This window comes from Melozone crissalis, unplaced genomic scaffold, assembly GCF_028551555.1.
Source record: "Melozone crissalis strain CALT ecotype California unplaced genomic scaffold, PUWL_Pcris_2 ptg000195l_1, whole genome shotgun sequence".
Classification (NCBI taxonomy): Eukaryota; Metazoa; Chordata; class Aves; order Passeriformes; family Passerellidae; genus Melozone; species Melozone crissalis.
In genome coordinates this window covers 429,510-457,226 of record NW_026535960.1, presented here as the reverse complement: position 1 = coordinate 457,226, position 27,717 = coordinate 429,510, and the positions used below count along the sequence as shown (strand labels likewise).

Here is a 27,717-nt window from a genome sequence, read left to right as displayed (position 1 = left end):
GCCCCATCCTCAGAAGTGTCCAAGGCCAGATTGGATGGGGCTTGGAGCAACCTGGGCTAGTGGAAGGTGTGGCAAGGGGCTGGAACTGGATGGGCTTTGAGGTCCTTCCAACCCAAACCATGCCAGGAATGTTGATTCCATGACATGGGTCCTCCTGGGAACTGTGTCAGGAGGAGAACCTGTGGCTCTGGTGCTGTCACTGTGCTCTGCTGGCCCAGGAAGGGACCCCACGGCTCTGGTGCTGTCACTGTGCTGTTCCGGCCCATGAATTTCTTCCCATGATCTTGGGAAGAAATTCTTCCCTGTGAGGGGGGTTTCCTGGAGAAGCTGTGTCTGCCCCATCCTCAGAAGTGTCCAAGGCCAGGTTGGACAGGGTTTGGAGCAGCCTGGGACAGTGAAAGGTGTCCCTGCCCATGGCAAGGGGGTGGAACTGGATGGGTTTGAGTTCCTTCCAGCCCAGGACTGTTGATTCCATGTCATGGGTCCTGTTGGGAGCTGGCCCAGGAGGGGACCTGATGGCTCTGGTGCTGTCACTGTGCCGTTCTGGCCCAGGAAGGGACCCCATAGCTCTGGTGCTGTCACTGTGCTGTCCTGGTCCATGGTTTGCTCCGTGGTGGTGGCCAGGCCCTGTCACACCCTTGTGTGGCTCCATGGCTCCCGTTTGGGCTGCGCCAGATCTGCTTTGCCTCTGGGTTCCCCCCTGAGCTCCCTGAGCCCCCTGCAGCCCCCTGAGCCCTGCCCTGCCCTGCAGTTCAGCGAGTCCCGGCGGCTGCTCCTGGACTGGATGGACGAGGTGGAGCAGAGCCTGGAGGAGCCTCAGGACGCAGCCACCAGCCAGGAGGAGATCAAGTGCCAGCTGGCTGAGCACAAGGTGGGGCTGCCCCTCGTGCTCCTCGGCACGGGGGGCGCAGAACGGGGCTGCTGGGGGGGTCCCCAGCTCCCAGGGGGTTGGACAGCACCCCAGGGTCTAGGGTTGTTGTTGTTAATTGCTGCCCCGAGATGTGCAGGATGTCTCTGCTTCAGCCCGCGCGGCTGAAGAACGAGTCTGGACTCTTCACTTTTTGGTCTTGGGGTTGTTTATTAATTCTTATCTATAAAATTTTCTTTCTGCCCAGCCGAGGTCTGCTCAGCAGGGCAGCCACAGGCACTCTGACCGCCCCTGAGGCGGTGTTGTCCTTTTATACTACAAACTACGTATAACATATTTACACTTAATGCCCAATACCCATTACCTATGTTAGACAGTGCACTTCTATTCTAAATATAACATATTTACACTTAATTCCCAATACCCATCACCTATGTTAGACAGTGAGCTTCTACTCTAAACCAGTCCCAAAGTGCCAACATCACAGCAAAAAATGGAGAACAAGAAGGAGAAAGGCTAGACACGCCCACATTCCTCCATCTTGTCCCCATAACCCACATACCAAAAATCCTAAAATCTACATTTTCACGCTGTGATCATTTTGTTATAACACCATGCAAACCTGTGTGACTTTCGGGTCCTCATACAAAGCTGGTAACTTACTCCAAGGGTCATAATCAAATCCCCAGGTGTTCTGGGCTGTGTGCCAGGGTCTCTGAGCAACTCTGGGTCCTCGGCAACTCTGGACACCCAGAGGGACGTGCTGAGCTCTGACACCAGGGCCATCCTGCAGTGCTGGGAGACCTTGGGGGAGTGCTGGGCTGAGGGGTGTTGGGCATTTAGGGCATCCCAACCACCCCACAGCCCTTGGGGGAGCAGGGAGTGTCCTTCTCCAGCTGGGGGACTCAGCACCCAGGGGGAACACCCAGCACCAGGGGGTTTGGACAGCACCCCAGGGCCATCCTGCAGTGCTGGGAGACATTGGGGGAGTGCTGGGCTGAGAGGTGTTGGGTTTTTAGGGCATCCCAACCACCCCAGAGCCCTTGGGGGAGCAGGGAGTGTCCCCCCACACATCTGGGGGAGTCCTGGGCCAAGGGATGTTGGGCATTTAGGGCATCCCAACCACCCCACAGCCCTTGGGGGAGCAGGGAGTGTCCTTCTCCAGCTGGGGCACCCAGCACCCAGGGGGAACACCCAGCACCAGGGGGTTTGGACAACCCCCCAGGGCCATCCTGCATTGTTGGGAGACCTTGGGGGAGTGCTGGGCTGAGGGATGTTGGGCATTTAGGGCATCCCAACCAACCCAGGGCCCTTGGGGGAGCAGGGAGTGTTCCCCCACATCTGGGGGACCCAGCAGTGACCTGTGAGGTGTGCGGGGTGCCCCTGCAGGCGTTCCAGAAGGTGCTGCGGGCCAAGCGCCCGGTGTACGAGGCCACGCTGCGGAGCGGGCGGGCGCTGCGGGAGGGGGCGCGGCTGCCCCAGGACCTGCAGCCGCTGGAGGAGCTGCTGGGGGAGCTGAAGGAGCGCTGGGACGCGCTGTGCAGCCATGCAGCGGAGAGGTGGGAGCGGCGCCGGAGGGGTGGGGTGGGATGGAGTGGGGTGGGGTGGGGATGGGGTGGGGGTGAGGTGTGGGTGGGGTGGGATGGGTTGGGATGGAGATGGAACGGAGAAGGGGTTGGGATGCAGGTGGTATGGGGATGGGACAGGGAAGGGGTTGGGGTGGGGATGGGACAGGGAAGGGGTTGGGATGGGGATGGGACAGAGAAGAGGTTGGGATGGGGGTGGGACAGGGAAGGGGTTGGGATGCAGGTGGGATGGGGATGGGACAGGGAAGGGGTTGGGATGGGGATAGGATGGGATGGAAATAGGGATGGAAATGGTGCCCACAGCATTTCTGTGAGGGTTTGGGGTGCAGAGGAACCCTGTGAAGGTTTGGGTTTCCCAGGAACCCTCTGCCCACTGCTGTGAGGGTTTGGGGTGCACAAGAACCCCGTGCCCACTGCGAGGGACTGTTGGTTTCTTTGATGTGGCCTTTCTGTGATTGTTCATGGACCAGTTTTGAGGGAATTCAGTTTCTTTTTGTCCAGGGGCCATTGACTCACGCAGACAGGATTGTTGGTTTTCCATGACAGCTTCAGGGTGACCAGTGCCAAAATCATGACCCCTTTCCAAAATGCACTTCCACCTGTGGCACGATCTGTTCTCTGCTCGCTCTGAGGGTCCCAGGCGGGCACATGGAACTGCCCTTCCTCCCTGAGCATCCTCCTCTGGGACCCCATTCCCAGCATTGCTGGGCTCTGCCCTTGGGCTGCAGCTGGGCCCCATCCCTGTCCATAATGACACCACCAGGACCTGTTCTGGTCCATAATGGCACTGCCAGGACCTGTCCCTGTCTATAATGGCACTGCCAGGACCTGTTCCAGTCCATAATGGCATTGCCAGGACCTGTCCCTGTCCTTAATGACACCACCAGGACCTCTTCCAGTCCATAATGGCATTGCCAGGACCTGTCCCTGTCCTTAATGGCACTGCAAGGACCCATCCATGCCCATTATGGCATGGCCAGGACCCATCCGTGTCCATAAGGACACAGCCACGACCTGTTCCTGTCCATAATAGTGCTGCCAGGAGCGGTTCTTGTCCATAACAGCCCTGCCAGGACCTGTTCCAGTCTATAACAGCACAGCCAGGACCTGTCCCTCTCCATAATTGCACCACCAGGGCCCATCCCTGTCCATAATGGCACTGCCAGGACCTGTCTCTGTCCTTAATGACACCACCAGGACCTGTTCCTGTCCATAATGGGGCCACCAGGGCCTGTCTCTGTCCATTATGGTGCTGCCAGGACTCATCCCAGTCCATAGCAGTCCCACCAGCACCTGTCCCAGTCCATAATGGCACTGCCAGTTCCCTGTGGCACCCTGGGGTTCCTCTTTGGGGTGCCCTCGGGTTCTGAGCGTGCCCTGTGCTCGCAGGTAGCACAAGCTGGAGGAGAACCTGCTCAGGACCCATCCCAGTCCATTAACGGCCCTGTGAGGACCCATCCCAGTCCATAATGGCACTGCCAGTTCCCTGTGGCACCCTGGGGTTCCTCTTTGGGGTGCCCTCGGGTTCTGAGTGTGCCCTGTGCTCGCAGGTAGCACAAGCTGGAGGAGAACCTGCTCAGGACCCATCCCAGTCCATTAACGGCCCTGTGAGGACCCATCCCAGTCCATAATGGCACCGCCAGGATCCATCCCAGTCCATAACAGCCCTGCCAGCTCTCTCTGGTGGCTCTGGGGTGTCCCCAGGGGTGCCCCCAGGTGCCCACACTGCCCTGTGCCCCTGGCAGGCAGTGCAAGCTGGAGGAGAACCTGCTCAGGATCCAGCCCAGTCCCTAAGAGTGCCACCAGGACCCATCCCAGTCCCTAATGGTGCCACCAGGATCCATCCCTGTCCATGATTACACCACCATGACCCATCCCAGTTCACAACGACCCTGCCAGCTCCCTGTGGTGGCTCTGGGGTTCCTCTTTGGGGTTCTGAGCTTGCCCTGTGCCCGCAGGCAGCACAAGCTGGAGGAGAACCTGCTCAGGACCCATCCCAGCCCATAATGACAATGCCAGCACCCTGTGGTGGCTCTGGGGTTCCTCTTTGGGGTGCCCCCAGGTTCTGAGTGTGCTCTGTGCCCTGGCAGGCAGCACAAGTTGGAGGAGAACCTGCTCGGGACCCATCTCAGTCCATTAACGGCCCTGTGAGGACCCATCCCAGTCCATAATGGCACCGCCAGGATCCATCCCAATCCATAACAGCCCTGCCAGTTCTCTCTGGTGGCTCTGGGGTGTCCCCATGGGTGCCCCCAGGTGCCCACACTGCCCTGTGCCCCTGGCAGGCAGCGCAAGCTGGAGGAGAACCTGCTCAGGATCCAGCCCAGTCCCTAAAAGTGCCACCAGGATCCATCCCAGTCCCTAATGGTGCCACCAGGATCCATCCCAACCCATAAGGGCTCTGCCAGCTCCCTGTGGTGGCTCTGGGGTGTCCCCAGGGGTGCCCCCAGGTGCCCACACAGCCCTGTGCCCCTGGCAGGAAGCAGAAGCTGGAGGAGACCCAGCTCAGGACCCATCCCAGTCCATAATGGCACTGCCAGGATCCATCCCTGCCCATAACAGCCCTGCCAGCTCTCTGTGGCAGCTCTGGGGTTCCTCTTTGGGGTTCTGAGCGTTCCCTGTGCCCCACAGGCAGCACAAGCTGGAGGAGAACCTGCTCTTCTCGGGCAAGTTCACGGACGCGCTGCAGGCGCTCATGGACTGGCTGTACCGCGCCGAGCCGCAGCTCAGCGAGGACGCGCCCGTCGGGGGTGACCGCGACCTGGTCGGGGACCTCATGGACAAGCACAAGGTGGGTGGCCCTGGGGAGGGGCTGCAGGGACCCCCGGGCTGTGCCCACCCTTGCTGTGGGGCAGGAAGGGGCATTGCCTGCTGGGGAGACCCTGGTGTGACCCCGGTTTGGGGTGCCCTCGACCTGGTACTGGGGGCACTGTGTGCCCCAGAGATGGGAAGGGGTTGGGGGGCAGGGAAACCCTGTGAGGGTTTGGGGTGCACAGGAACTGTGAGGGTTTGGGGTGCACAGGAACCCTGTGAGGGTTTGGGGTGCAGAGGAGCCCTGTGAAGGTTCGGGGTGCACAAGAACCCTGAGCTCACTGCTGTGAGGGTTTGGGGTGCACTGGAACCCTGTGCCCTGTTCTGTGAGGATTTGGGGTGCAGGGGAGTCCTGTGAGGGTTTGGGGTGCAGGAAAACTCTGTGAGGGTTTGAGGTGCCCAGGAACCCTATTCCCACTTCTGTGAGGATTGGGGTGCACGGGAGCCCTGTCAGGGTTTGGGGTGCTGGGGAACTCTGTGAGGGTTTGGGATGTAGGGGAACCCTGTGAGGGTTTGGGGTGCAGGAAAACCCTGTGCCCACTGCTGTGAGGGTTTGGGATGCAGGAGAACTCTGTGCCCTTTTCTGTTAGGGTTTGGGGTGCCCAGAAACCCTATGCCCATTTTTGTGATGTTTGGGGGTGCACAGGAACCCTGTGCTCACTTCTATGAAGGTTTGGGGTGCAGGGTAACTCTGTGGGGGTTTGGGGTGCAGGAAAACCCTGTCACCACTGCAGTGAGGGTTTGGAGTGCACAGGAACCCTGTTCTCACTGCTGTGAGGTTTTGGGGTGCACTGAAACCCTGTGCCTACTGGTGTGAGGGTTTAGGGTGCAGAGTAACCCTGTTCCCACTGCAGTGAGGGTTTGGGGTGCACAGGAGCCCTGTGCCCGCTTCTGTGAGGGTTTGGGGTGCAGGAGAGCCCCATTCCCATTGCTGAGAGGGTTTGGACTGCACAGGAACCCTATGCTCACTGCTGCAGAGGTTTTGGGGTGCACAGCAGCCCCGCACCCATTGCTGCAAGGTTTTGGGGTGCAAGGGAACCCCGTACCCACTGCACTGAGGTTTTGGAGTGCAAGACAACTCTGTGCTCACTGCTGTGAGGTTTTGGGGTGCACAGCAGCCCCGCACCCACTGCTGCGAGACTTTGGGGTGCAGAGGAACCCCATGGCCACTGCTGCAAGGTTTGGGGTGCAGGGCACCCCTGCCCAGCAGCGGGGTCCCCGTCCCACGGTCCCGCCGCCGCCCAGGTGTTCCAGAAGGAGCTGGGCAAGCGCGCCAGCTGCATCAAGACGCTGAAGCGCTCGGTGCGGGACCTGACGCGGGGCAGCAGCAGCGTGGACTCGCAGTGGCTGCAGCGGCAGGTGGAGGAGCTCAGCACCCGCTGGGACCTAGTCTGCAAACTCTCCCTGGCCAAGCAGGCCCGGCTGGAGGCGGCGCTGCGGCAGGTGAGGGCTGGGGGGCAGCGGGGGAGAGCCCGGGGTTGAGGGGCAGTGCGGGAACCCCTGGGACTGGGGGGCAATGGGGGAGGCCAGGGGATTGGGGGGCAGAGGGGGAACCCCTGGGGTGGGGGGCAGCGGGGGAGCCCAAGGTGTTGGGGGACAGCAGGGGAGCCCCATGGGGTTGGGGGCAGCAGGGGAACCCCTGGGGTGGGGGGCAGCGGAGGAACCCCGGGATTGGGGGGCCACGGGGGAGCCCAGGGGATTGGGGGGCAGAGGGGGAACCCCTGGGGTGGGGGGCAGAGGGGGAACCCCTGGGGTGGGGGGCAGCAGGGGAGCCCCATGGGGTTGGGGGGCAGCAGGGGAACCTCAGGGTTGGGGCCTGTAGTGGAGGAACCTCTGGGGTTGGGGTCGGCAGTGGGGAAACCCACGGGGTTGGGGGGCAGTGGGGGGACCCAGGGATTGGGGGGAACAGTAGGGGAACCCACGGGGTGGGATCTGTAGTGGGGGAACCCCCAGGATGGGGGGCAGTGGGGGAACCCCAGGGTTGGGGTCTGCAGCTGGAGCACCCGTGTGGGGAGGCTGAGATGGACGTGGGAGTGTGGGGTGCTCGGTTTGGGGCTGGCTGTGCTTTGGGAGGAGTTTGGGTGGTGGGTGGCTGTGTTTTGGGGGGTCTCTGTGGGGTGGTGTGTGGCCATGGGGGTGTGGGGTGTTTGGGTGGTGGATGGCTGTGTTTTGGGGGGTGCTTGGCTGGTGGGTGGCCGTGTTTTGGGGGGTGCTCTGTGGGGTGCTCAGGTGGTGCGTGGCCATATTTTGGGGGTGTTTGGGTGGTGTGTGGCCGTGTTTTGTGAGGTGTTTGAGTGGTGGGTGGCCGTGTTTTGGGGGGTTCTCTGTGGGGTGCTTGGCTGGTGGGTGGCTGCAGTTCCAGGGTGCTCCATGGGGTGCCCAGCCGTGGTGGGTGGCTGCACATTTTGGGGGTGCTCTGTGGCGTTCTCAGCTGGTGGGTGGCTGCACATCTGAGGGAGTGCTTTGTGGGGTGGTGGGTGGCCATGCTTTGGGGGGTGCTCAGGTGGTAGGTAGTCGTGTTTTGGGGGATGCTGTGTGGAGTGCTCGGGAAGTGGGTGGCCATGCTTTGGGGGCAGTTTGGGCGGTGGGTGGCTGTGTTTTGGGAGGTTCTCCATGGGGTGCTTGGCTGGTGGGTGGCTGCAATTCCAGGGTGCCCCATGGGGTGCCCAAGTGGAGGGTTGCTGCACATTTGAGGGTGTTTTTTGCGATGCCCAGGCACGGTGGGTGGCTGCACATCTCGGGAGGTCTCCCAGGCTGCCTGGGTGGTGTTGGGGCTGTGCCTTTGGGGCTCTCTGTGGGGTGCACCGCTCAGGGCGTGGTGCTGCGTGGGGCTCTGAGGTTCTGTCGCAAGGTCCGTGGCCAGGTGCCAGGCCAGGTGCCTCTTACAGGTGTGAATGTGTGCACAGTGCCTGGGGCAGGCAGCTGGGTGGCGCAGAGTGGCACAGGGAGGCTCAGAGGAAATTGTGTCCCACTCTAGAGCTTGCTGTGGGGTCTCCCCTCGATCCCACTGTGGGGCTGGAGCGGGGCTGGCAGCAGCTCTCCCTGGGCACAGCATGCACCCGTTGCCTGTGCCAGGGGCTGGTCCATGCCCAGCAGGGCTCAGGGGCTGGCCAGCAGGTTCAGGGGGCTCAGGGGCTGCAGGGTGGGTGCTAAGCGGGTCCCCACTGTGGTGGCAGGCGGAGGAGTTCCACACCCTGGTGCACTCCTTCCTGGGGCGCCTGACGGAGTCGGAGAAGACGCTCAAGTACGGAGTGTTCCCCGAGGAGGAGGCGGCCGTGCATGAGTGCCAGGCCCAGCTGCAGGTGGGTGCCGGCCCCCATTGGCCCTCATTGGCCCCCATTGGCCTCCATTGGCCCCCACTGGCGTCCACTGGCCCCCACTGGCCCCCACTGGCCCCCATTGGCCCTCATTGGCCCCCATTGGCCCCCATTGGCCCCCATTGGCCTGCATTGGCCCCATTGGCCCCCATTGGCCTCCATTGGCCCCCACTGGCGTCCACTGGCTTCCATTGGCCCCCATTGGCCTCCATTGGCCCCCATTGGCCTCCACTGGCCCCCATTGGCCCCCAGCAACCCCAGCTTTGCCCCAGGAGCTCCGTCACTGGGTCAGCCAGCCCAGCTGGGCTGTGGGATCCCCACAGGGATTTTGGGTGCCTGTCACTATAGGACACGAAAGAACATGAGCACACATCCCTGTTCTCAAGGTGAAGAGAAAAGGGAAGTTTAGTTTCTGACTCCAACATTTATAGTTTTTCCAAAAGTGACAGCGGATTGGAGGGTGACAGTGCCACCTCTCCAATGACACTGGACAAACCAACAGTCCATCAACTCTCTCCTCCTCCATAAAGGAACGCAAATCAATGAGTTATTTACAGAAAGTGTGTGAGAAAGTTCTCTACAAGAGTGTCAACACCAGAAGGCTTAGAAAATCTTAAAAAACCAGGGTGACAGGTGCCACCACTGAGAGATTTGGGATGTTGAGTCCCAGCACACCAAAACCATGGGGTTTGGGGCCCCAAATGCCCTGAGGTGGGGAGGTTTGGGTACCCCCGCCCCAATCCCCCAATCCTGGTGGTGTCTGGAGGGCTGAGGCCTCACAGTGCCGTGTCCCTGTGCCCCCAGGAGCTGATGCAGTCCCTGCAGTGCCAGCAGCTGGAGCTGGAGTGCATCACCTCGCTGGGGGAGGAGATCCTCAGCACCTGCCACCCCGACTCCGTCATCACCATCAAATCCTGGGTCACGGTCGCCAAGAGCCGCTTCCAGGAGGTGAGACGGGGGCCCCATCCCTGCCCGGGGGGGCAGAGTGGTGCCCACACCTGGGGAAAGCACGGCCCCACACCTGGGGAAAGCATGGCCCCATACCTATCCCACTGCCCCGCACCCACCCCACTGCCCCACACCTGGGGAAAGCACGGCCCCACACCTGGGGAAAGCATGGCCCCACACCTGTCCCACACCTGGGAAAGCACGGCCCCACATCTGTCCCAGTGCCCCACATCTGTCCCAGTGCCCCACACCTGTCCCACCGCCCCACACCTATCCCAGTGCTCCACACCTGGGGAAAGCACGGCCCCACACCTGTCTCATGGCCCCACACCTGTTCCAGTGCCCCACACCTGGGGAAAGCACAGCCCCACACCTGTCCCAGTGCCCCACACCTGTCCCACAGCCCCACACCTGTCCCCCTGCCCCACACCTCTCCCAGCACCAGGGACTATCAGGTGCAGCCCCCCCAACCAGAGCACTGCAGGATCTGGGGGTGCTCAGCCCTTGGGGGCCTTGGCCTTGCCAGTGTCACCCCATGGTCCCCCACCCTGTGGCCTCACAGGGTCACCTGGGGCCCCCACAGCCCCCTAGGAGGGTGGTGACTCATTCCTGTGCAATGTGGCTGCCATAGAGCTGAGGCAGGGAAAGGTGGGAGCAGTGTCCTGGGACCCCCACCCCAGACCTGGCTCCACAGTGGCCCAGAGCCGCCCTGGGCTGCTCTGGATTTGCAGGTGAGAGGCTCTGGCGCTCCTGGGACTGGTCTGGCCAGTTCAGCCAATCCCACACAAAGCCTTTATTGAGCACAGAGCTGCAGGATCTGCTCTGGATCTGCCGTGGGGCTGCCCCCCTCACCCCGCGCACCCCAAAATGGGAGAGCAGCCGGCATGGCCACACAGCACAGACCTGGGGACCCTTGGAATGTGGGGGGCAGCACCCCCGGGCCTGACCCTGCTGCCCAGCAGGAGCCTGGTGCTGCCCCATGTCCCTGCCCAGTGTCCCTGCCCTATGTCCCTGCTCCCATGTCCCTTTCCCATATCCCAGACCCATGTCCCTGCCCCGTGTCCCAGGTGGGGGACCTTGGGGTGCGCATCCTTGCCCAGTGTGCCTGCCCAGTGTCTCTGTCCCAAATCCCTGCTCCATATCCCTGTCCCATGTCCCAGCCCCATATCCCTGCCCCCGTGATGCAGACCCGTGTGCCTGCCCAGTGTCCCTGCCCCTTGTCCCTGCCCCATATCCCTACCCCATGTTGCAGCCCCATATCTCTGTCCCTGCCCCATGTCCTTGTCCCATATCCCTGCCCCGTGTTCCAGCCCCATGTCCCTGCCCCATGTCCCAGCCCCATATCCCTGCCCCTGTGATGCAGACCCATGTACCTGCCCAGTGTCCCTGCCCAGTGTCCCTGCCCCGTGTCCTTGCCTCTTGTCCCTGCCCCATATCTCAGCCCCATGTTCCAGCCCCATATCTGTGTCCCTGCCCCATGTCCTTGCCCCATATCCCTGCCCCATGTCCCTGCTCCATGTCCCTGCCATATATCCCCGTCCAGTGTCCCTGCCCCATGCCTCTGCCCCATATCCCAGCCCTATATCCCAGCCAGGGGATGTTGGGGTGCGCAGTAGGTGCCCTCCCCGTGTCCGGTGTCCCATGGGGCGGACCTTGGGACGCACACTGGGGTGCCCTCCCCGTGTCCCTGCCCTATATCCCAGCCCCATGGCCCAGCCCGAGGACCCTGGGGGGCACACTGGGGTGCCCTCCCCATGTTCCCATGTCCCAGCCCCATATCCCTGCCCCGGGTCCCAGCCCCATGTCCCTGCCCCATATCCCAGTCCCATATCCCAGCCGGGGGACCTCAGGGTGCGCAGTGGGGTGCCCTCCCAGTGTCCCCATATCCCTGCCCCATATCCCAGCCCTATATCCCAGTTGGGGTCCTTGGGGTACACAGTGGGTGCCCTCCCCGTGTCCCCCGTGTCCCTGCCCCATATCCCAGCCCCATATCCCAGCCCTATATCCCAGCCCAGGGACCTCGGGGTGCACACTGGGGTGCCCTCCCCGTGTCCCTGCCCCGTATCCCAGCCCTGTCTCCCAGCCCGGGGACTCTGGGGCGCACACTGGGTGCCCTCCCCGTGTCCCCCGTGTCGCTGCCCCATATCCCAGCCCTATATCCCATCTGGGTGACCTCCGGGCGCACACTAGTGTGCCCTCCCCGTGCCCCGCTCGCCCCACCGCCCCGGCCGCCCCGCAGGTGCTGAGCTGGGCGCAGCAGCAGGGCGAGCGGCTGCGGGCGCAGGCGGCGGCGCTGGCGGCCGAGCGGGAGGACGCGGAGCAGCTGCTGGAGTGGATCACGGCGGCCGAGGAGGCGCTGGGGCTGCGCGACCAGGAGCCGCTGCCCGAGGAGGCCGAGCCGCTGGAGGAGCTCAGCGCGCAGCACGCGGTGAGGGACCCCGCAACCAGCTGGGCATGGGGACAGGGGGACCCCGAAACCGGCTGGCATTGGGGACAGCGGGACCCTGACACTGGCTGGCACTGGGGACAGGGAGACCCCCCCCCGGCTGGGCATGAGGACAGGGGGACCCCGAAACCGGCTGGGCATGGGGACAGGGGGACCCCGAAACCGGCTGGCATTGGGGACAGCGGGACCCTGACACTGGCTGGGCATGGGGACAGTGGGACCCCTCTGACACACCCCGGCTGGCCATGGGGACAGCGGGACCCTGAAACCTGCTGGGCATGTGGACAGCAGGACACCAAAACCGGCTGGGCATGGGGACAGTGGGACCCCGAAAACTGGCTGGTATTGGGGACAGGGGGACCCCGACACCAGCTGACATTGGGGACAGTGGGACCCCGAAGCCAGCTGGCATTAGGGACAGCGGGACCCCGACAACGGCTGATATTGGGGACAGGGGGACCCTGACACTGGCTGGGCATGGGGACAGGGGGACCCTGACCCTGGCTGGGCATGGACAGGGTTAGTCAGGTTAGGGTTAGGGTTAGGGTTAGGGTTAGGGTTAGGGTTAGGACAGGGGGACCCTGAAACCGGCGGGGCATGGGGACAGTGGGACCCCAAACCGGCTGGGCATTGGGGGCAATGGGACCCCGAAACTGGCTGGCCTTGGGGACAGGGTGACCCGTTACCGGCTGGGCATTGGGGACAGCGGGACCCTGAAACTGGCTGGCATTGGGGACAGGGTTGCCTGAAACCTGCTGGGCATGGGGACAGTGGGACCTACCTGGCTGGCCTTGGGGACAGCAGGACCCCACAGCACACCCCAACCAACCCTGGGCCAGCAGAAGACCTGACCGAGGGGTTTGGGGGGCACGGGAACCCCCTGGGTGATGCTTCTTTGGCACAGGGGGCTGTGGATTATAGGGGGCTGTGGAGTATGGGGGGCTGGGGGGCATGGGCAGGGCTGTGGAATATGGGGGGCCTGTGGAGAAAAGGGGGCTGGGAGGCTGGGGGACTCTGGAATATGGGGGGGCTGTGGAGCACAAGGGACTGTGGAATATGGGGGGCTCTGGAGAACGGGGGGGGCTGTGGAATATGGGGGCCCAGGGAGCACGGGGGCCTGTGGAACACAAGGAACTGGGAGGCTGTGGAGCACAGGGGGCTGTGGAGAACAGGGGGTGTTGTGGAGCTTGGAGGTGTAGAATATGGGGGGGCTGTGGAATCTGGAGGGCTGGGGAGCACTGAGGGGGCTGGGCAATATGGGGGCTGTGGAATATTGAGGGGGCTGGGGAGTATGGGGGGCTGTGGAAAATAGGGGGCTGGGGAATATGGGGAACTGGGGAGCACGGGTGGCTCGGGAGCATGGGGGGCTGTGAAATATGGGGGGCTGTGGAGCACTGCGGGGCTGTGGAGAACGGAGGACTGCAGAGCCCGGGGGGCTCTGAAGTAGAGGGGGCTGTGGACCACAGGGAACTGGGGGGCTCTGGAGCACAGGGGGCTGTTGAACACAGGAGGCTGGGGGGCTCTCGAGCACAGGGTAATGGGGTCTCTGGAGCATGGGGGGCTCTGGAGCACAGGGAACTGGGGGGCTGTGGAGCATGGGGGGCTGTGAAACAAGGAGTTAGGGGGCTCTGGAGCACAGGAGGCTGTGCCAGCCCGTGCTCAGCGCCAGCCCTTCTCCGCAGGTGTTCATGGAGGAGCTGAACCGCAAGCAGCCTGACGTAGAGAAGGTGACCAAGAGCTGCAAGCGGAAGCTGGCGGTGGACCTGGGCCCCCCGGCCACCCGCCGGCTGGCCACACGTAAGGAGCCCCATCATCGCCCCCCTCCCACGGCCCGGGACCCCCGGCTGCCCCCTGACCCGCTGTCCGCAGGTCGCCGCAGCGGCGGGAAGGCGCAGGGCACGGCGGCGGCGCCGCTCGGGGCGCTGGAGCCCCAGACGCCGCTGATGGCGCAGCTCCTGCACCGCTGGCAGCAGCTCTGGCTGCTGGCCCTGGACCGGCAGTACCGGCTGGAGACGGCCCTGCAGCGCCTGCGGGAGGTACGGCTGGCACCGGGGGTGTCCCTGTGCTCTGGGGGGTCCTGAGCAGCTCCTCTCATCTTCTGACCATGGCCCCCCCCCGGCCAGGTCATGGGGAAGGGGTCAGCAGCCCCAGAGCCTGTCCCTGCAGGGCTCTGTCCCCTGTCCCTGTCCCTCGCTCCCCTGTCCTGTGCCCTGTCCCCTGTCCCTGTCCCTCCCATGGGTGCACCCTGATATCCCAGAGTGGCTGCTGGAGCCCCCTGCACCACAGAGTGGGGGGTCCTGGGCAGAGACCCCACCCTTGCAGCCGTAGCAGGGCCAGGGCTGGGAGCAGCCAGGCTGTGGAGCTGAGGCTGCCCGTGGGCACAGCATCGTGAATCAGGCTGGGGCAAGGGGCATGAGGGGGGCATGAGAGGGGCGTGAGGGGGTCCTGCTCATCCCCTCTGTGCCCCTCCCAGCTGGAGGAGTTCGCGCACTTTGACTTTGGGGTCTGGAGGAAGCGCTACATGCAGTGGATCAGCCAGATGAAGTCTGTCCCTGCAGGGCCCTGTCCCCTGTCCCTGTCCCTCCCATGGGTGCACCCTGATGACCCAGAGGGGCTGCTGGAGCCCCCTGCACCACAGAGTGGGGGTCCTGGGCAGAGACCCCCCTTGCAGCTGTAGCAGGGCCAGGGCTGGGAGCAGCCAGGCTGGGGAGCTGGGGCACAGCGTGATGAACCGGGGGGCATGAGGGCGTCCTGCTCATCCCCTCCGTGCCCCTCCCAGCTGGAGGAGTTCGCGCACTTTGACTTTGGGGTGTGGAGGAAGCGCTACATGCAGTGGATCAGCCAGATGAAGTCACGCGTCCTGGACGTGTTCCGCGGCATCGACAGGGACCAGGACGGGCGCATCAGCCAGCGCGAGTTCATCGAGAGTGTCCTGGCCTCCAGTGCGTGCCTTGGAGGGGCTGGAGGGGGATGAGGGGCTGGAACTGGGGGCTGATGGTCTCTGTCCCCCCCCAGAGTTCCCCACCAACGTGCTGGAGATGAATGCTGTGGCTACCATCTTCGACATGAATGGCGACGGCTTCATCGACTACTACGAGTTCGTCAGCGCCCTGCACCCCAACCGGGACCCACTGCGCCGCTCTGCTGATGCTGACCAGATCCAGGACGAGGTGTGGGGCCGGGCAGCGGGGCTGGGGGGCGCCTGGAAGGGTGGGGACCCCGCCTGGGGCTGAGCTGAGCGTGCCCCCACAGGTGAACCGGCAAGTGGCCCAGTGCAACTGCGCCAAGCGCTTCCAGGTGGAGCAGATCAGCGCCAACAGGTACCGGGTAAGTGCCAAGCTGGGCTCTGACACCTGTACCAGCCCCGTGCCCTGTGCAGTGCCCGTGTGCCAGGACAGGGAGGGGCCACATCCCCGTGCCCATGCAGGGGTCCTGCAGTGCCCATGTGCCAGGGCAGGGAGGGGGCACATCCCCATACAGGGGTCCCGCAGTGCCCGAGTGCCAGGGCAGGGAGGGGGCACATCTCCGTGCCCATACAGGGGTCCTGCAGTGCCCGTGTGCCAGGGCAGGGAGGGGGCACATCCCCATACAGGGGTCCCGCAGTGCCCGAGTGCCAGGGCAGGGAGGGGGCACATCTCCGTGCCCATACAGGGGTCCTGCAGTGCCCGTGTGCCAGGGCAGGGAGGGGCCACATCCCCGTGCCAATACAGGGGTCCTGCAGTGCCCGTGTGCCAGGACAGGGAGGGGCCACATCCCCTCGCCAATACAGGGGTCCTGCAGTGCCCGTGTGCTGGGACATGGAGGGGGCACATCCCCATACAGGGGTCCTGCAGTGCCCGTGTGCCCAGGCAGGGAGGGGGCACATCCCTGTGCCAATACAGGGGTCCTGCAGTGCCCGTGTGCCCAGGCAGGGAGGGGGCACATCCCTGTGCCAATACAGGGGTCCTGCAGTGCCCGTGTGCCAGGGCAGGGAGGGGGCACATCCCCGTGCCAATACAGGGGTCCTGCAGTGCCCGTGTGCCAGGACAGGGAGGGGCCACATCCCCATACAGGGGTCCTGCAGTGCCCGTGTGCCCAGGCAGGGAGGGGGCACATCCCTGTGCCAATACAGGGGTCCTGCAGTGCCCGTGTGCCAGGGTGGGCAGGGGGCACATCCCTGTGCCCATACAGGGGTCCTGCAGTGCCCGTGTGCCAGGGTGAGCAGGGGGCACATGCCCCTGCCCTGAGGAGCCCTGGCCCCTATGGAAGGGTGTAGAATTTTCAGACAACTCCAACAAGGGAAGAGACGAGGATCTGACTCCATGTTTCAGAAGGCTGATTTATTATTTTATGATATATATTATATTAAAAGAAAATTAAATACTAAAACTATACTAAAAAAGAGAAAGGAGACATCGGAAGGCTAAAAAAGAATGGAATGAATAAAAAAATCTTGTGACTGCTCACGGCCTCGACACAGGTGCCTGTCATTGGTCATCAAGTAAAAACAATTTTACATCCTGGGTAAACAATTCTGCAAATCACATCCCAAACCAGCAAAACATGAAGAAGCTGAAGCTTCTCAGCTTCTCAGGAGAAAAGATCCTAACGAAAGGATTTTCCTTAAAAATATGTCGGTGACAGGAGGCAGTGCCAGTGGGGCTGGAGGGGTAGCAGGGAGGGGCAGGTCTGGGTGCTGCCCCCTGCTCTGGCGCCCCTTCCCCACACCCAGCCCTGCCCCAGCGTCCCTCTCCCCGCAGTTTGGGGAGTCCCAGCAGCTGCGGATGGTGCGGATCCTGCGCAGCACCCTCATGGTGCGGGTGGGCGGCGGCTGGATTGCCCTCGACGAGTTCCTGGTGAAGAACGACCCCTGCAGAGGTGGGTGCAGGGGTCCCACTCCGGGCATTTCTCTGGTGGGGTCCCACGGTGTGTGCGGGGCCATGGGGGGGCCATGGGGGGTGTGTTCACAGGGGTTCTGGGATGAGGTAAGAGACGAGGATCTGACTCTGCGTTTCAGAACGCTGATTTATTATTTTATTATATATATTACATTAAAACTATACTAAAAGAATAGAAAAGGTTCTCATCAGAAGGCTAACTAAGAATAGGATCAGAAAGAATGATAACAAAAGCTTGTCTTGGACAGAGAGTCCAAGCTAACTGGCTGTGATTGGCCATTAACTAGAAACAAGCACATGAAACCAATCACAGATGCACCTGTTGCATTCCACAGCAGCAGACAATCAATGTTTACATTTTGCTCCTGAGGCCTCTCGGCTTCTCAGGAGGAAAAATCCTAACGAAAGGGTTTTTCGTGAAAGATGTCTGTGACAGGGGGGCACAGCACTCCCCACGGTCTCACACTCCTGGCACTCCACTCACCCCCTCCGTTGTCCCCAGTGAAGGGAAGGACCAACCTGAAGATCAACGAGAAGTACCTGTCCTCAGACGTGTTCGGAGCCGCCGCCAGGTGCGCCGGGACCCAGTCGGCCGCCTCCTCCAAAGTGCTGTCCCCGAGCCGCTCCAACTCCAGCCTCAGCCTCTACAGCAGCGCCTCGGCCCCCAGCAGCCCCCTGGCCAGGAAGGTACGAACCACGGAGCGCCCCCTGCAGTCCCGAGTCCCCCAACCCGCCCTCCGCGGGCTCTGACCCTCAATCTCACCCTCATCCTCACCGTCCCCAGTCGGTGCTGCGGAGGACGCGCTCCGGGGACCGCTGTCCGCGCTCCCGGGGCTCGGGGCTGCCCGACGGAGCCGAGCTGCAGTTCAGCGCGGCTGAGGAGAGCCTGCCTGTGGCACCGCCAGGTTAGTGCCGTGGGGCTGGGGGGCACAGGGGAGCCGGGCTGTGGCGCTCCCAGGCTGGGGGGAGCCGGGGAGCCGGGCTGGGTGCGCTCTGTGCTCACGGCGGCGGGGCTGGGGGGCACCGGGAACCGGGCTGTGCCACCTCGAGGTGAGCTCCGTGGGGATGGGGGTCACCGGGGAGCCGGGCTGTGGCGCTCCCAGGCTGGGGGGAGCCGGGGAGCCGGGCGGGGTGCGCTCTGTGCTCAGGGCGGCGGGGTTGGGGCGCACCGGGGACCGGGCTGGGTGCGCGCTGTGCCGCAGGGCAGCGGGGCTGTCCCCCGTCCCTCGCAGCGCTGGAGCCGGGGCCGGCCGAGCTCCGCGCTCCATCCATCCCCTCCGTGCCCCCGCAGAGCCGCCCGAAGGGTCCCCTCCGGAGCGCTGCAGCCCCTGCCGCTGAGCCCCGCGCCCGCCCTGCGCCCAGCACCCTCGGCCGGCCCCACTCAGGACCCTCCTGCACGGGGCCGCGCCCCCCGCGGGTCTCCGGCCCGGCGCTGCAGCCCCCCGAGCGGGGCTGAGCTGGACGGCCGGCACCGACCGCGGCGCCGGGGCCCGTTCCAGAGGATATGCAAGCATCGCCTCCCGACGCCCAGCGAGCCCCCGGGCTCCGCTCCGAGCGCCCGGGGCTGCGGGACCGGCCGGGCACCCCCCGCCCTCCTCCCGTGCCGCCGGTACCCCCGGCACCGGGCATTGCTCACGGGGGTGCCCACGGTGCCTCCCCCGCCCCGGCCCGGGAGGCGGCCGGGCTCGGTACCCGGCACCGGGAGCCCCCATTCTGGTGCTAACCCTCACCCCTCGGCCTTGGGGGTGCTCCGGCCGCCCCCTGCCCCGGGGTCCCGTCCCGTCCCGTCCCGTCCTGCCGGCGGCACCGGGGGCAGCGGGACCCCCGCCCCTCCGCCGCATGCCCGCGCCACCCCCACTAACCGGAGAGCAGTAGAGCTGAATGTAACCCCGGCCGGGCGCGCCCGCCGCCACAATAAACTGTAGTGAGGTTCCTTTTTCTACCGGCGCCCCGTCTGTCCGTCCGTCCGTCCGTCTGCGTGGGGAGGGGCTCCGCGCCGTGCCTCGGCCGAAGGAGGGGTTAGTCGGTCTCTCTGTCCGTCTGCTAGGGGCGGGAGGCTGCAGTGTGTCTGGTTTGTGTGCTCACCCCACTGTCAGGATGGGGAGGTGCAGTCTGTCCATCTATCCATCTGGCCAGGACAAGGGGCTGCAGTCCATCAGTCTGTCTGCCTGTCTGTCTGTCTGGACAAGGAGCTGCATTCTGTGAGTCTGTCTGTGTGCCCAGGACAAGGGGCTGCAGTCCGTCAGTCTGTCCATCTGACCAGGACAAGGAGCTACAGTCCATCAGTCTATCTGCCTGTCTGTCTGTCTGGACAAGGAGCTGCATTCTGTCAGTCTGTCTGTGCGCTTGGGACAAGGTGCTGCAGTCTGTCAGTCTGTCCATCTGACCAGGACAAGGGGCTGCAGTCTGTCAGTCTGTCCACCCCTCACTCTGCTGTCATGGCAAGGGGTGTCCCCTCACCACAGCAGGTGCCACCAGCGTGGTGTCACCCGGTGGCCGGGCAGGGCTGGGTGTGCCCCAGCCAGTGGCACAGGAGCCCCAGGCGCTGCAGCGGTGCCAGCACCGCATCCCCTCCTTTCCACGGAAGGCATTGCTGCCATTCCTGGTGGCATTCCAGCTGGCACCAGCACCCATCGTGGGCAGTGCGGAGAGAGGGAAGATCCTGTCCCGGGTGCTGGCGGCTCTCTGGGCACCCACAGCCCTGATGGCACCGGGAATGTCCCCATCCAGCACGGTCCTGGCAGCTGTGCATCCATCCCCTGTGTGTCCCCATGTCCAGCAGGGTCCTGGCAGCTGTGCATCCATCCCCTGTGTGTCCCCATGTCCAGCACGGTCCTGGCAGCTGTGCATCCATCCCCTATGTGTCCCCATCCAGCAGGGTCCTGGCAGCTGTGCATCCATCCCCTGTGTGTCCCCATGTCCAGCAGGGTCCTGGCAGCTGTGCATCCATCCCCTGTGTGTCCCCATCCAGCAGGGTCCTGGCAGCTGTGCATCCATCCCCTGTGTGTCCCCATGTCCAGCAGGGTCCTGGCAGCTGTGCATCCATCCCCTGTGTGTCCCCATGTCCAGCAGGGTCCTAGCAGCTGTGCATCCATCCCCTGTGTGTCCTGTCCCCTTTGGGATGGGCCCAGCTGCCTGTTGGGGTGGGATGGGGTGTCTGGAGGCTCTGGTTGTGTCCCCATTCTGAGATGTGGGGGACACTTTGAGCATGGGGACTGTCCTCAGGCATTGCAGCACCACGACCCTGGCCTGGCATCTCCCCAATTTACGGGAGTCTCAGACCCCACACACTCTTTGATCCCCCACCAGCACTGCCTGGCTCTCCCTTCCCAATCCCCTTGGTCACCTGGCCATGCCCTCATGGCTTCCAGCTCTGTTTTTGCACTGTTTCACCCTAAAATCCTGTCTCCACTATTTATTTTCTGAATAAGCACAGAGCCAAAGTGTCCAGGAGTGGAACTGTGCCTGTGCTGGGCATGGAGAAACCCCAGGCATGGGTCAGGACCCTTTGCCACAGCTCCCCAAGAGCAGGGCTTAGCCCAGGGCTCTTGGTGCCACATCTGCCAACACATCCTCGGCTGCAACTCCCAACACAAATTGAGTTGCACATTCCTGTGCCATGGAAATCTCACCCGCATTCCTGTGCCCGTGGAAATCTCACCCACATTTCTGTGCCCATGGAAATCTCACCCACATTCCTGTGCCCATGGAAATGTCACTCACATTCCTGTGCCCGTGAAAATCTCACCCACATTCCTGTGCCCGTGGAAATCTCAGCCACATTCCTGTGCCATGGAAATCTCAGCCACCACTCCCAGCTGGGGCTGGTCCCTGGCACCACTGGCATTACCGGCCCCACGGCCGGTGCCAGGCGCATCCCCAGCCCCAGGCAGCGGCGCTGGCTCGGCAAGCACGGGCAGCAGGCGCGGCATGGCGGGGCCCACACCGAACTGCTCGGTGTTTTCACTGTGGCACAGCCCCAGGCAGGAGACACGGGCTGCTGTCAGCTGGCAGCGAGGCTGGCAGGGATTCCATGGACGGGCACACCCACACGGAGCACGGGAATGGGCACACGGGAACTTCACGGGAACTGCTTGGAAATTCAGTGTGCTCAGGGAGAGGGGTGGGGAGAGGGGATGTCCTGGGAGAGCCTCTGTGGCTCTCTGGGGTTGGTGCCAAGTTTGAGGGATTGCACTGCCAGGACAGCAGGTGAGCGGGTGGGGAGTTCAGGTGGCACCATCAGTCCCATGGTGACGCCATCAGCCCCATGGTAGCACCATCAGCCTCAGATAGAACCATCAGCCCCATGGTGGGACCACCAGCCACAGGTGGGACCATCAGCCCCAGACAGGACAATCATCACCATGGTTGGACCATCAGACGCAGATAGAACCATCAGCCCCAGGTGGGACCATCAGTCCCAGGTGGGACCATCAGCCCCATGGTGGGACCATTAGCTCCAGATTGAAGCATCAGCCCCATGGTGAGACCATCAGCCCTGTGGTGGGACTGTCAGCCCCATGTGGGGCCATCAACCCCACAGTGGGACCATCAGCCCCATGTGGGGCCATCAGACCCAGTTGAGACCATCTGATGCAGACAAGACCATCCTGCCCTGCCCCATGGAAACCATTGTCCTGCCCCATGGAAACCCCATCCTGCCCCATGGAAGGCACCATCCTGCCTCACAGCAGAAACCACCATCCTGCCCCATGGAAACCCCATCCTGCACCACAGAAATCACCATCCTGCCCCACGGATACCCCATCCTGCCCCACGGAAACCCCATCCTGCCTCACAGAAACCCCATCCTGCCCCATGGAAACCACCATCCTGCCCCATGGAAACCACCATCCTGCCCCACAGAAACCACCATCCTGCCCCATGAAAATCCCATCCTGCCCTGCCCCACAGAAACCCCATCCTGCCCCATGGAAACCACCATCCTGCCCTGCTCCACAGAAATCCCATCGTGCCCCATGGAGACCGCATCCTGCCCCAAGGAAACCCCATCCTGCCCCATGGAAACCAGATCCTGCCCCACGGAAACCCCACTATGCCCCATAGAAACCCCATCCTGCCCCACGGAAGCCCCATCCTGCCCCCCATTCTCAGTTCACTTGGAGAAAGAACAGAGATAATCTCTCCCATTGGAGACAATAATTTTGAATCAAAGAAAGCGCAGAGATAATCTCTCCCATTGGAGAGAATAATTCAGAGTCAAAGAAAGAGCAGAGATAATTTCTCCCATTGGAGACAATAATTTCGAGTCGAAAGAACAGAGATAATCTCTCCCACTGGATGGATTGGGGTGAGCCTGGGAACCTTAGAGAAGAAGACTTCAAACAATAGAGAAGAAGACTTCAAACAATTATTATCTCTCGTTGTGTACCCATTGTTTATATTTATGGCTCTCCACAGTGTGTTATTCACAGTCAATGTGAAATGTTCCTCCTTTGAGACCAATGGAGTCTCACCTCAGCGAGTCACACCATAAAAAGTTCCGCTACTCTCATTAAAAGCTTTCGCCTTCTGATCCACCTGGAGCCTTTCTTTGCATCCCTGACTCAGCAGCGTCAGCCCCGAGGGGTGGGGAGGGTGGGGAGGGTGGCTGTGCACACCTGACCTGGCCTGGCCCCCAGCGCTGCCACCCAAGCCCCCCAGAGCCCCCCAGAAATGGGGTCTGTGCACTCTGCTACTTGTCCTTGGTCTGGCCGTGAGCCTGGACTGATCGCACTGCGACAGACGGACACAGCACAGGAGGTGGCGGTGTTTGAGGATGGGGGAATAGATGAGAATCTTGACTCTGTGTTTCAGAAGGCTGATACTATATATTACATTACATTACATTACATTACATTATATTATATTATATTATATTGTATTATATTATATTATACTATACTATATATATTATATTATATTATATTACATTACATAATATTGTATAATGTAATATAATGTAATATATTGTAATGTAATATATTGTAATGTAATATATTGTAATACAATGTAATTATATTATATTATATTGTAATATAATGTAATGTATTACACTATATTACAATGTAATGTAATATAATGTAATATTATATGTACATAATATTATATGTAATATAATGTAATATTTAGTATAGCATATTCCATCACATATGCTATACTAAAACTATACTAAAGAAAAAAGAAAATATTTCATCAGAAGGCTGGAAAAGAGTGATAACGAAATCTCGTAGCAGACTCAAGAGAGTCCAACACATCTGGCTGTGATTGGCCATTAATTAAAGACAATTCTCATGCAACCAATCAAAGATGCACCTGTTGGTAAAACACCTCCAGACCACATTCCATCAGATAGTTATTGTTTACATTTATTTTCTGAGGCTTCTCAGCTCCTCAGGAGAAAAATCCTAGTGAAAGGGTTTTTAAATAATAAAATATTTATTATTTAAATAAATAATAAGTGACACCAGGGGGCTTGTGCTGCCTGCTGGGCAGTGAGGGTCTGCACTGGGGGCACTGGGAAAAATCCCAGTGAAAGGGTTTTTAAATAATAAAATATGTCAGTGACACCAGGGGCTTGTCCTGCCTGCTGGGCACCCACCCTGGCATGTGGCATGGCACCCACACTGGCATGGCACCCACCCTGGCATGGCACCCACCTTGGCATGGCAACTGTGCCAGTGAGCCCATGGCACCCACACTGGCATGGCACCCACCTTGGCATGGCAACTGTGCCAGTGAGCCCATGGCACCCACACTGGCATGGCACCCACCCTTGGCATGGCACCCACCCTGGCATGGCAGCTCTGCCAGGGAGCCCATGGCACCCACCCTGGCATGGCACTCACCCTTGGCATGGCACTCACCCTTGGCATGGCATCCACCCTGACATGGCACCCATCCCACCCAGGCAGGGTTCCTGCTGCAGGACAGCTCCTCTAGCACAGCGTGACCCCATCCCAGACCCTCTGGGCTCCCCTTTCCCCCCAGCCCCACAGCTGTGGCCCCACAGCTTGGCTGGCATGGCACAGGTGCCACTGAGGCCCCGCAGCTTGGCTGGCATGGCACAGCATGGGTGCCACAGAGGGTGTCACCGAGCTCTGGCAGCCACAGCCAGGGGAGAAGTGCCCAGGCTGGTCACTCCCCATCCTTGCCAGCAGCCCAGGAGCTTTGATGAAGCCACCCGTGCTTGGGTTGGATTTGCCTGAATGGCAGCTGCTCATTAATTACGGGTAATTAACGCCACAGCCCCTTGGTGGCCCGCGGGCAGCAGCAGCAGCCGCCCTGCTCTGGCGAGGGGAGCGTGGCAGGCTCAGCGCGGCCCAGTATGGCCCAGAACAACCCAGTATGGCCCAGAACAGCCCAGTGTGGCCCAGAACAACCCAGTATGGCCCAGAACAGCCCAGTATGGCCCAGAACAGCTCAGCACGGCCTGGTACAGCCCTGAACAGCTCAGTATGGCCCAGAACAGTTCAGCACGGCCTGGTACGGCCCTGAACAGCCCAGTATGGCCTGGTACGGCCCAGAACAGCCCAGTATGGCCTGGTACGGCCCAGAACAGCCCAGTATGGCCTGGTATGGCCCAGAACAGCCCCATATGGCCTGGTATGGCCCTGAACAACCCAGTATGGCCTGGTACGGCCCAGAACAACCCAGTATGGTCCAGAACAACCCAGTATGGCCTGGTACGGCCCAGAACAACCCAGTATGACCCAGAACAACCCAGCACGGCCTGGTACGGCCCAGAACAGACCAGTATGGCCCGGAACAGCCCAGTATGGCCCAGTATGGCCCAGAACAACCCAGCATGGCCCGGTACAGCACAGAACAACTCCGACACCAGCGCACTCCCAACACCTACTCTTGGAGATGGAGGCAAGTTTAAGCAGACTCATCTTTGCACAGTGAAGAGAAGGGAATCATCCAAACCAGCTTCGCAGTGTGTGGCTGGACTTGTGCAAAGGAGCCACAGCCAGGATGAACAATTTGGCCTCACTTTGGAAGTTGAGTAACGGGGAAGTACGTGTGTGCCTGGTGGTCCAGTTTATAGGAGCCAACACATGAAAAATCCCTAGCCCCTTCCCTCTCTTCAGTCCTCGGTTCACGAGCAGAACCCTGCAGGTTCAGAGAGACTTCAAATGATTGAATCCCTTACAAACTCACATTCAGTTGCCTTTCCCTCCCCAAGAGGCAGCTCACTGCTCAGCCTTTCCTTTTAGGAAGGTGCAGGGTTGTCCTGCACCACAGCTTCTTCACTCAGGTGCCTGCAAGCTGGAGAGGGGAGGTACAGAGCCTCCCAAGTGAGGAGCTGTACTCAGCCAGCAGCTGCTGAACTTCCCTAGCAGGAGCTGACACGTACAGACATAAAACATTGAACCCAGCTTCACCTGAAGTCTTAAAAATGCTTTACAAAGCTGTAGGCATATTACTCGGCCCAGCGCAGTGCACTGGGTGCTGTGTGCCCTGACAGGGAGCTGGGATCCCCTCACGCCTGTCCCTACAGCCTGGCAGGGTGGCTGTGCCCACACTGTGCCATCTGCCTGGTCATCGGTCATGCCCACACCGTGTCCATCTGCCTGGTCATCGGCCGTGCCCCCATCAGCCGTGCCCATCTGCCCGGTGCCCGCCACCACGTCCATGCCTGGTGCCAGTGCAGCCCCGGGGCTGTCTGAACGCCCAGCATGGGTCACAGGGCCCCGAGGTGCAGCAGGAAGCTCTGTGGGGCTGGCATCGCCCAGCTCTCATCCCTGTTTGCCCATGGATTAAGGCTCTCAGCACCTCCCGTGAGTGACACCTCGGCCCACACCCGGGCACAGAAAGTTGTGCTGGTTTGTGGGGCACGGCTGCCATCCCTGCAGGATGGGGATGGGGTCTGCAGCCACCACCCTGGCAGGGAATGCAGCCCCTGGCCCTCTCACTGCCCCACTGGGGCTGCCCCTGCTCAGGCATCGCCCCACGAGTCCCCAGGGCATCGTGCCAGCCAGTGCCTCTGCTGAATCTGCAGCTCTGGGTGACACTGCCCAGGTTCTTCTCTCAGATCTGCAGATCCAGGCGACTCTGCCCAGGTTCCTCTCTCAGATCTCAGGGTGCTCTGGGTGACCCTGCCCAGGTTCCCCTCTCAGATCTGAACCTCTGGGTGCTCCAGGTGACCCTGCCCAGGTTCCTCTCTCAGATCTGTGCCTTTGGGTGACCCTGCCCTGGTTCCTCTCTCAGATCTGCACCTCTGGGTGACCTTGCCCAAGTTCCTCTGCCCTTCTGGACCACCAGCGTGGCACTGTCCCAGCAGCAGGCACAGGGTGCCCACCCTGCCCAGATGTTCAGTGCCACTCTGCCCAGATGTTCAGTGCCCACCCTGCCCAGGTGTTCAGTGCCCACCCTATCCAGGTGTTCAGCACCACCCTACCCGGGTGTTCAGTGCCACCCTGCCCAGCTGTTCAGTCCCACCCTGCCCAGGTGTTCAGTGCTATCCTGCCCAGCTGTTCAGTGCCATTCCGATGGGAAGGGATGGCACCACAGCTGCCAGGGCTGCCCGCACCCAGTGCAGGCTCCAGGGCTCCGTGCCCGTGGGCTCAGCCAGCCCGCCCGTGCCTGGATACCGGCAGCTCTCCAGACAACACACTCCCACGCCCCATAAACACCTTGCCCAAGCGCTGCATCCTCCCCGCAGCGCCTCGCCCCGAGGGTGTTGTGGCACAGCCCCCCTGCCCCAGTGGCCCCAAAGCCTCTTTGCCCCTCCCTGTGGTACCTGCTGCTCTTACAGCACCCACCGAGCCGCTGGGGCTCAGGGAGAGGGCTGGGGGTGCTCAGGGGGCAGCAGCAGCAGCTGTGGGGCTGGTGCAGGGTCTGGAGAGAGGGTGTGGAGCTGCTGATGGAGGCAGGGCAGGGATGTTTGGGTGACTCAAGCAGCAACAGGATGGTTTGGGCATGTTTTGGGCAATTCAGGCTTTCTGCACATCCAGGGGCGTGGGCAAGCCGGGGGGAGCAGGGAAGGGTCCCCCTCTCCACCCCAGGTGCCAAGGTTAGTCCTACACTGAGGTTTTATCAGCCCTGCACCTGCAGCCCAGGTCCAGCCACTGCCACGGGGCACAGGGGCACTGCTGGCAGCAGTGAGGGTTTGGAGGGTGATGGAGACAAGGATGAGGAGCTGCTGGGGATGAAGGCAGCGCTGTCCCTGGGGTGGGAGGTCTCTGCCCTTCACTCTCAGCTCCTCTGTGGAGGGCACAGCCCACCGGGATGGGGCCACCCCCTGCCCCGCAGCCCTTTTGGGAACCGCTCAAGAAGGGACCCCAGCTCCGAAAGGGAGCAGTGGGGAGGGCAGGCCCGCGAGTTTCTGCAAGGGCTGGGCCGCTGTGTCATCCCCAGGGGCGGGGAAGGGCCGGGGTTTAAACGCGCTCCGCTCCCGGGCAGGAAGCAGAGCGGTGAACGCCGGGCACCTGCCAGGGCAGCCCCAGGTGTGAGCACCGTGCGCAGGTAGGAGACCTGGGCGGGCGGGCGGGCAGAGCCCTGCCTGGGCACCGCGGGCAGTGCCAGGGGCTGCGGGGCACAGAGAGCTCTGGCCATGCCCGGAATGGAATGGCAGGAATGCGGCAGCGCTCCTGGGCCGGGGTGGGACCGCGGGCACAGGGCAGCGGTGCACGGGGCTGGGGCACTCTGGGCACCGCCCGGGGCACAGCGCAGGGACTGGGGCACCCTGGGCACTGCCGGGACACAGCGCAGGGGCTGGGGCACTCTGGGCACTGCCGGGGCACAGCGCAGGGGCTGGGGCACCCTGGGCACTACCAGGGGCACAGCGGGGAGGATGGCAGTCACAGCACGTCTCAGGAGCAGGGCAGGATGATGCCCGGACAGGATGGCTCCGGGAAAA

At 62.1% G+C, this 27,717-nt stretch overlaps 1 protein-coding gene across 1 annotated transcript in view; it reads left to right on the top strand.

Moving 5' to 3' along the window:
• PLEC (plectin) overlaps positions 1 to 18,286 on the top strand; it is a 107,027-nt gene extending 88,741 nt beyond the window's left edge. The window contains exons 71-86 of the mRNA XM_054293857.1: positions 752 to 871; positions 2,258 to 2,427; positions 5,086 to 5,245; positions 6,511 to 6,708; positions 8,442 to 8,567; positions 9,387 to 9,530; positions 11,770 to 11,958; positions 13,659 to 13,773; positions 13,846 to 14,012; positions 14,756 to 14,918; positions 14,992 to 15,146; positions 15,229 to 15,303; positions 16,716 to 16,833; positions 17,356 to 17,540; positions 17,638 to 17,758; positions 18,145 to 18,286. Coding sequence (XP_054149832.1) covers positions 752 to 871; positions 2,258 to 2,427; positions 5,086 to 5,245; positions 6,511 to 6,708; positions 8,442 to 8,567; positions 9,387 to 9,530; positions 11,770 to 11,958; positions 13,659 to 13,773; positions 13,846 to 14,012; positions 14,756 to 14,918; positions 14,992 to 15,146; positions 15,229 to 15,303; positions 16,716 to 16,833; positions 17,356 to 17,540; positions 17,638 to 17,758; positions 18,145 to 18,191 — 2,253 coding nt within the window. The 3' untranslated portion in view covers positions 18,192 to 18,286. The remainder of the gene's footprint in view (positions 1 to 751; positions 872 to 2,257; positions 2,428 to 5,085; positions 5,246 to 6,510; positions 6,709 to 8,441; positions 8,568 to 9,386; positions 9,531 to 11,769; positions 11,959 to 13,658; positions 13,774 to 13,845; positions 14,013 to 14,755; positions 14,919 to 14,991; positions 15,147 to 15,228; positions 15,304 to 16,715; positions 16,834 to 17,355; positions 17,541 to 17,637; positions 17,759 to 18,144) is intronic.
• Positions 18,287 to 27,717: the final 9,431 nt, after the last annotated feature.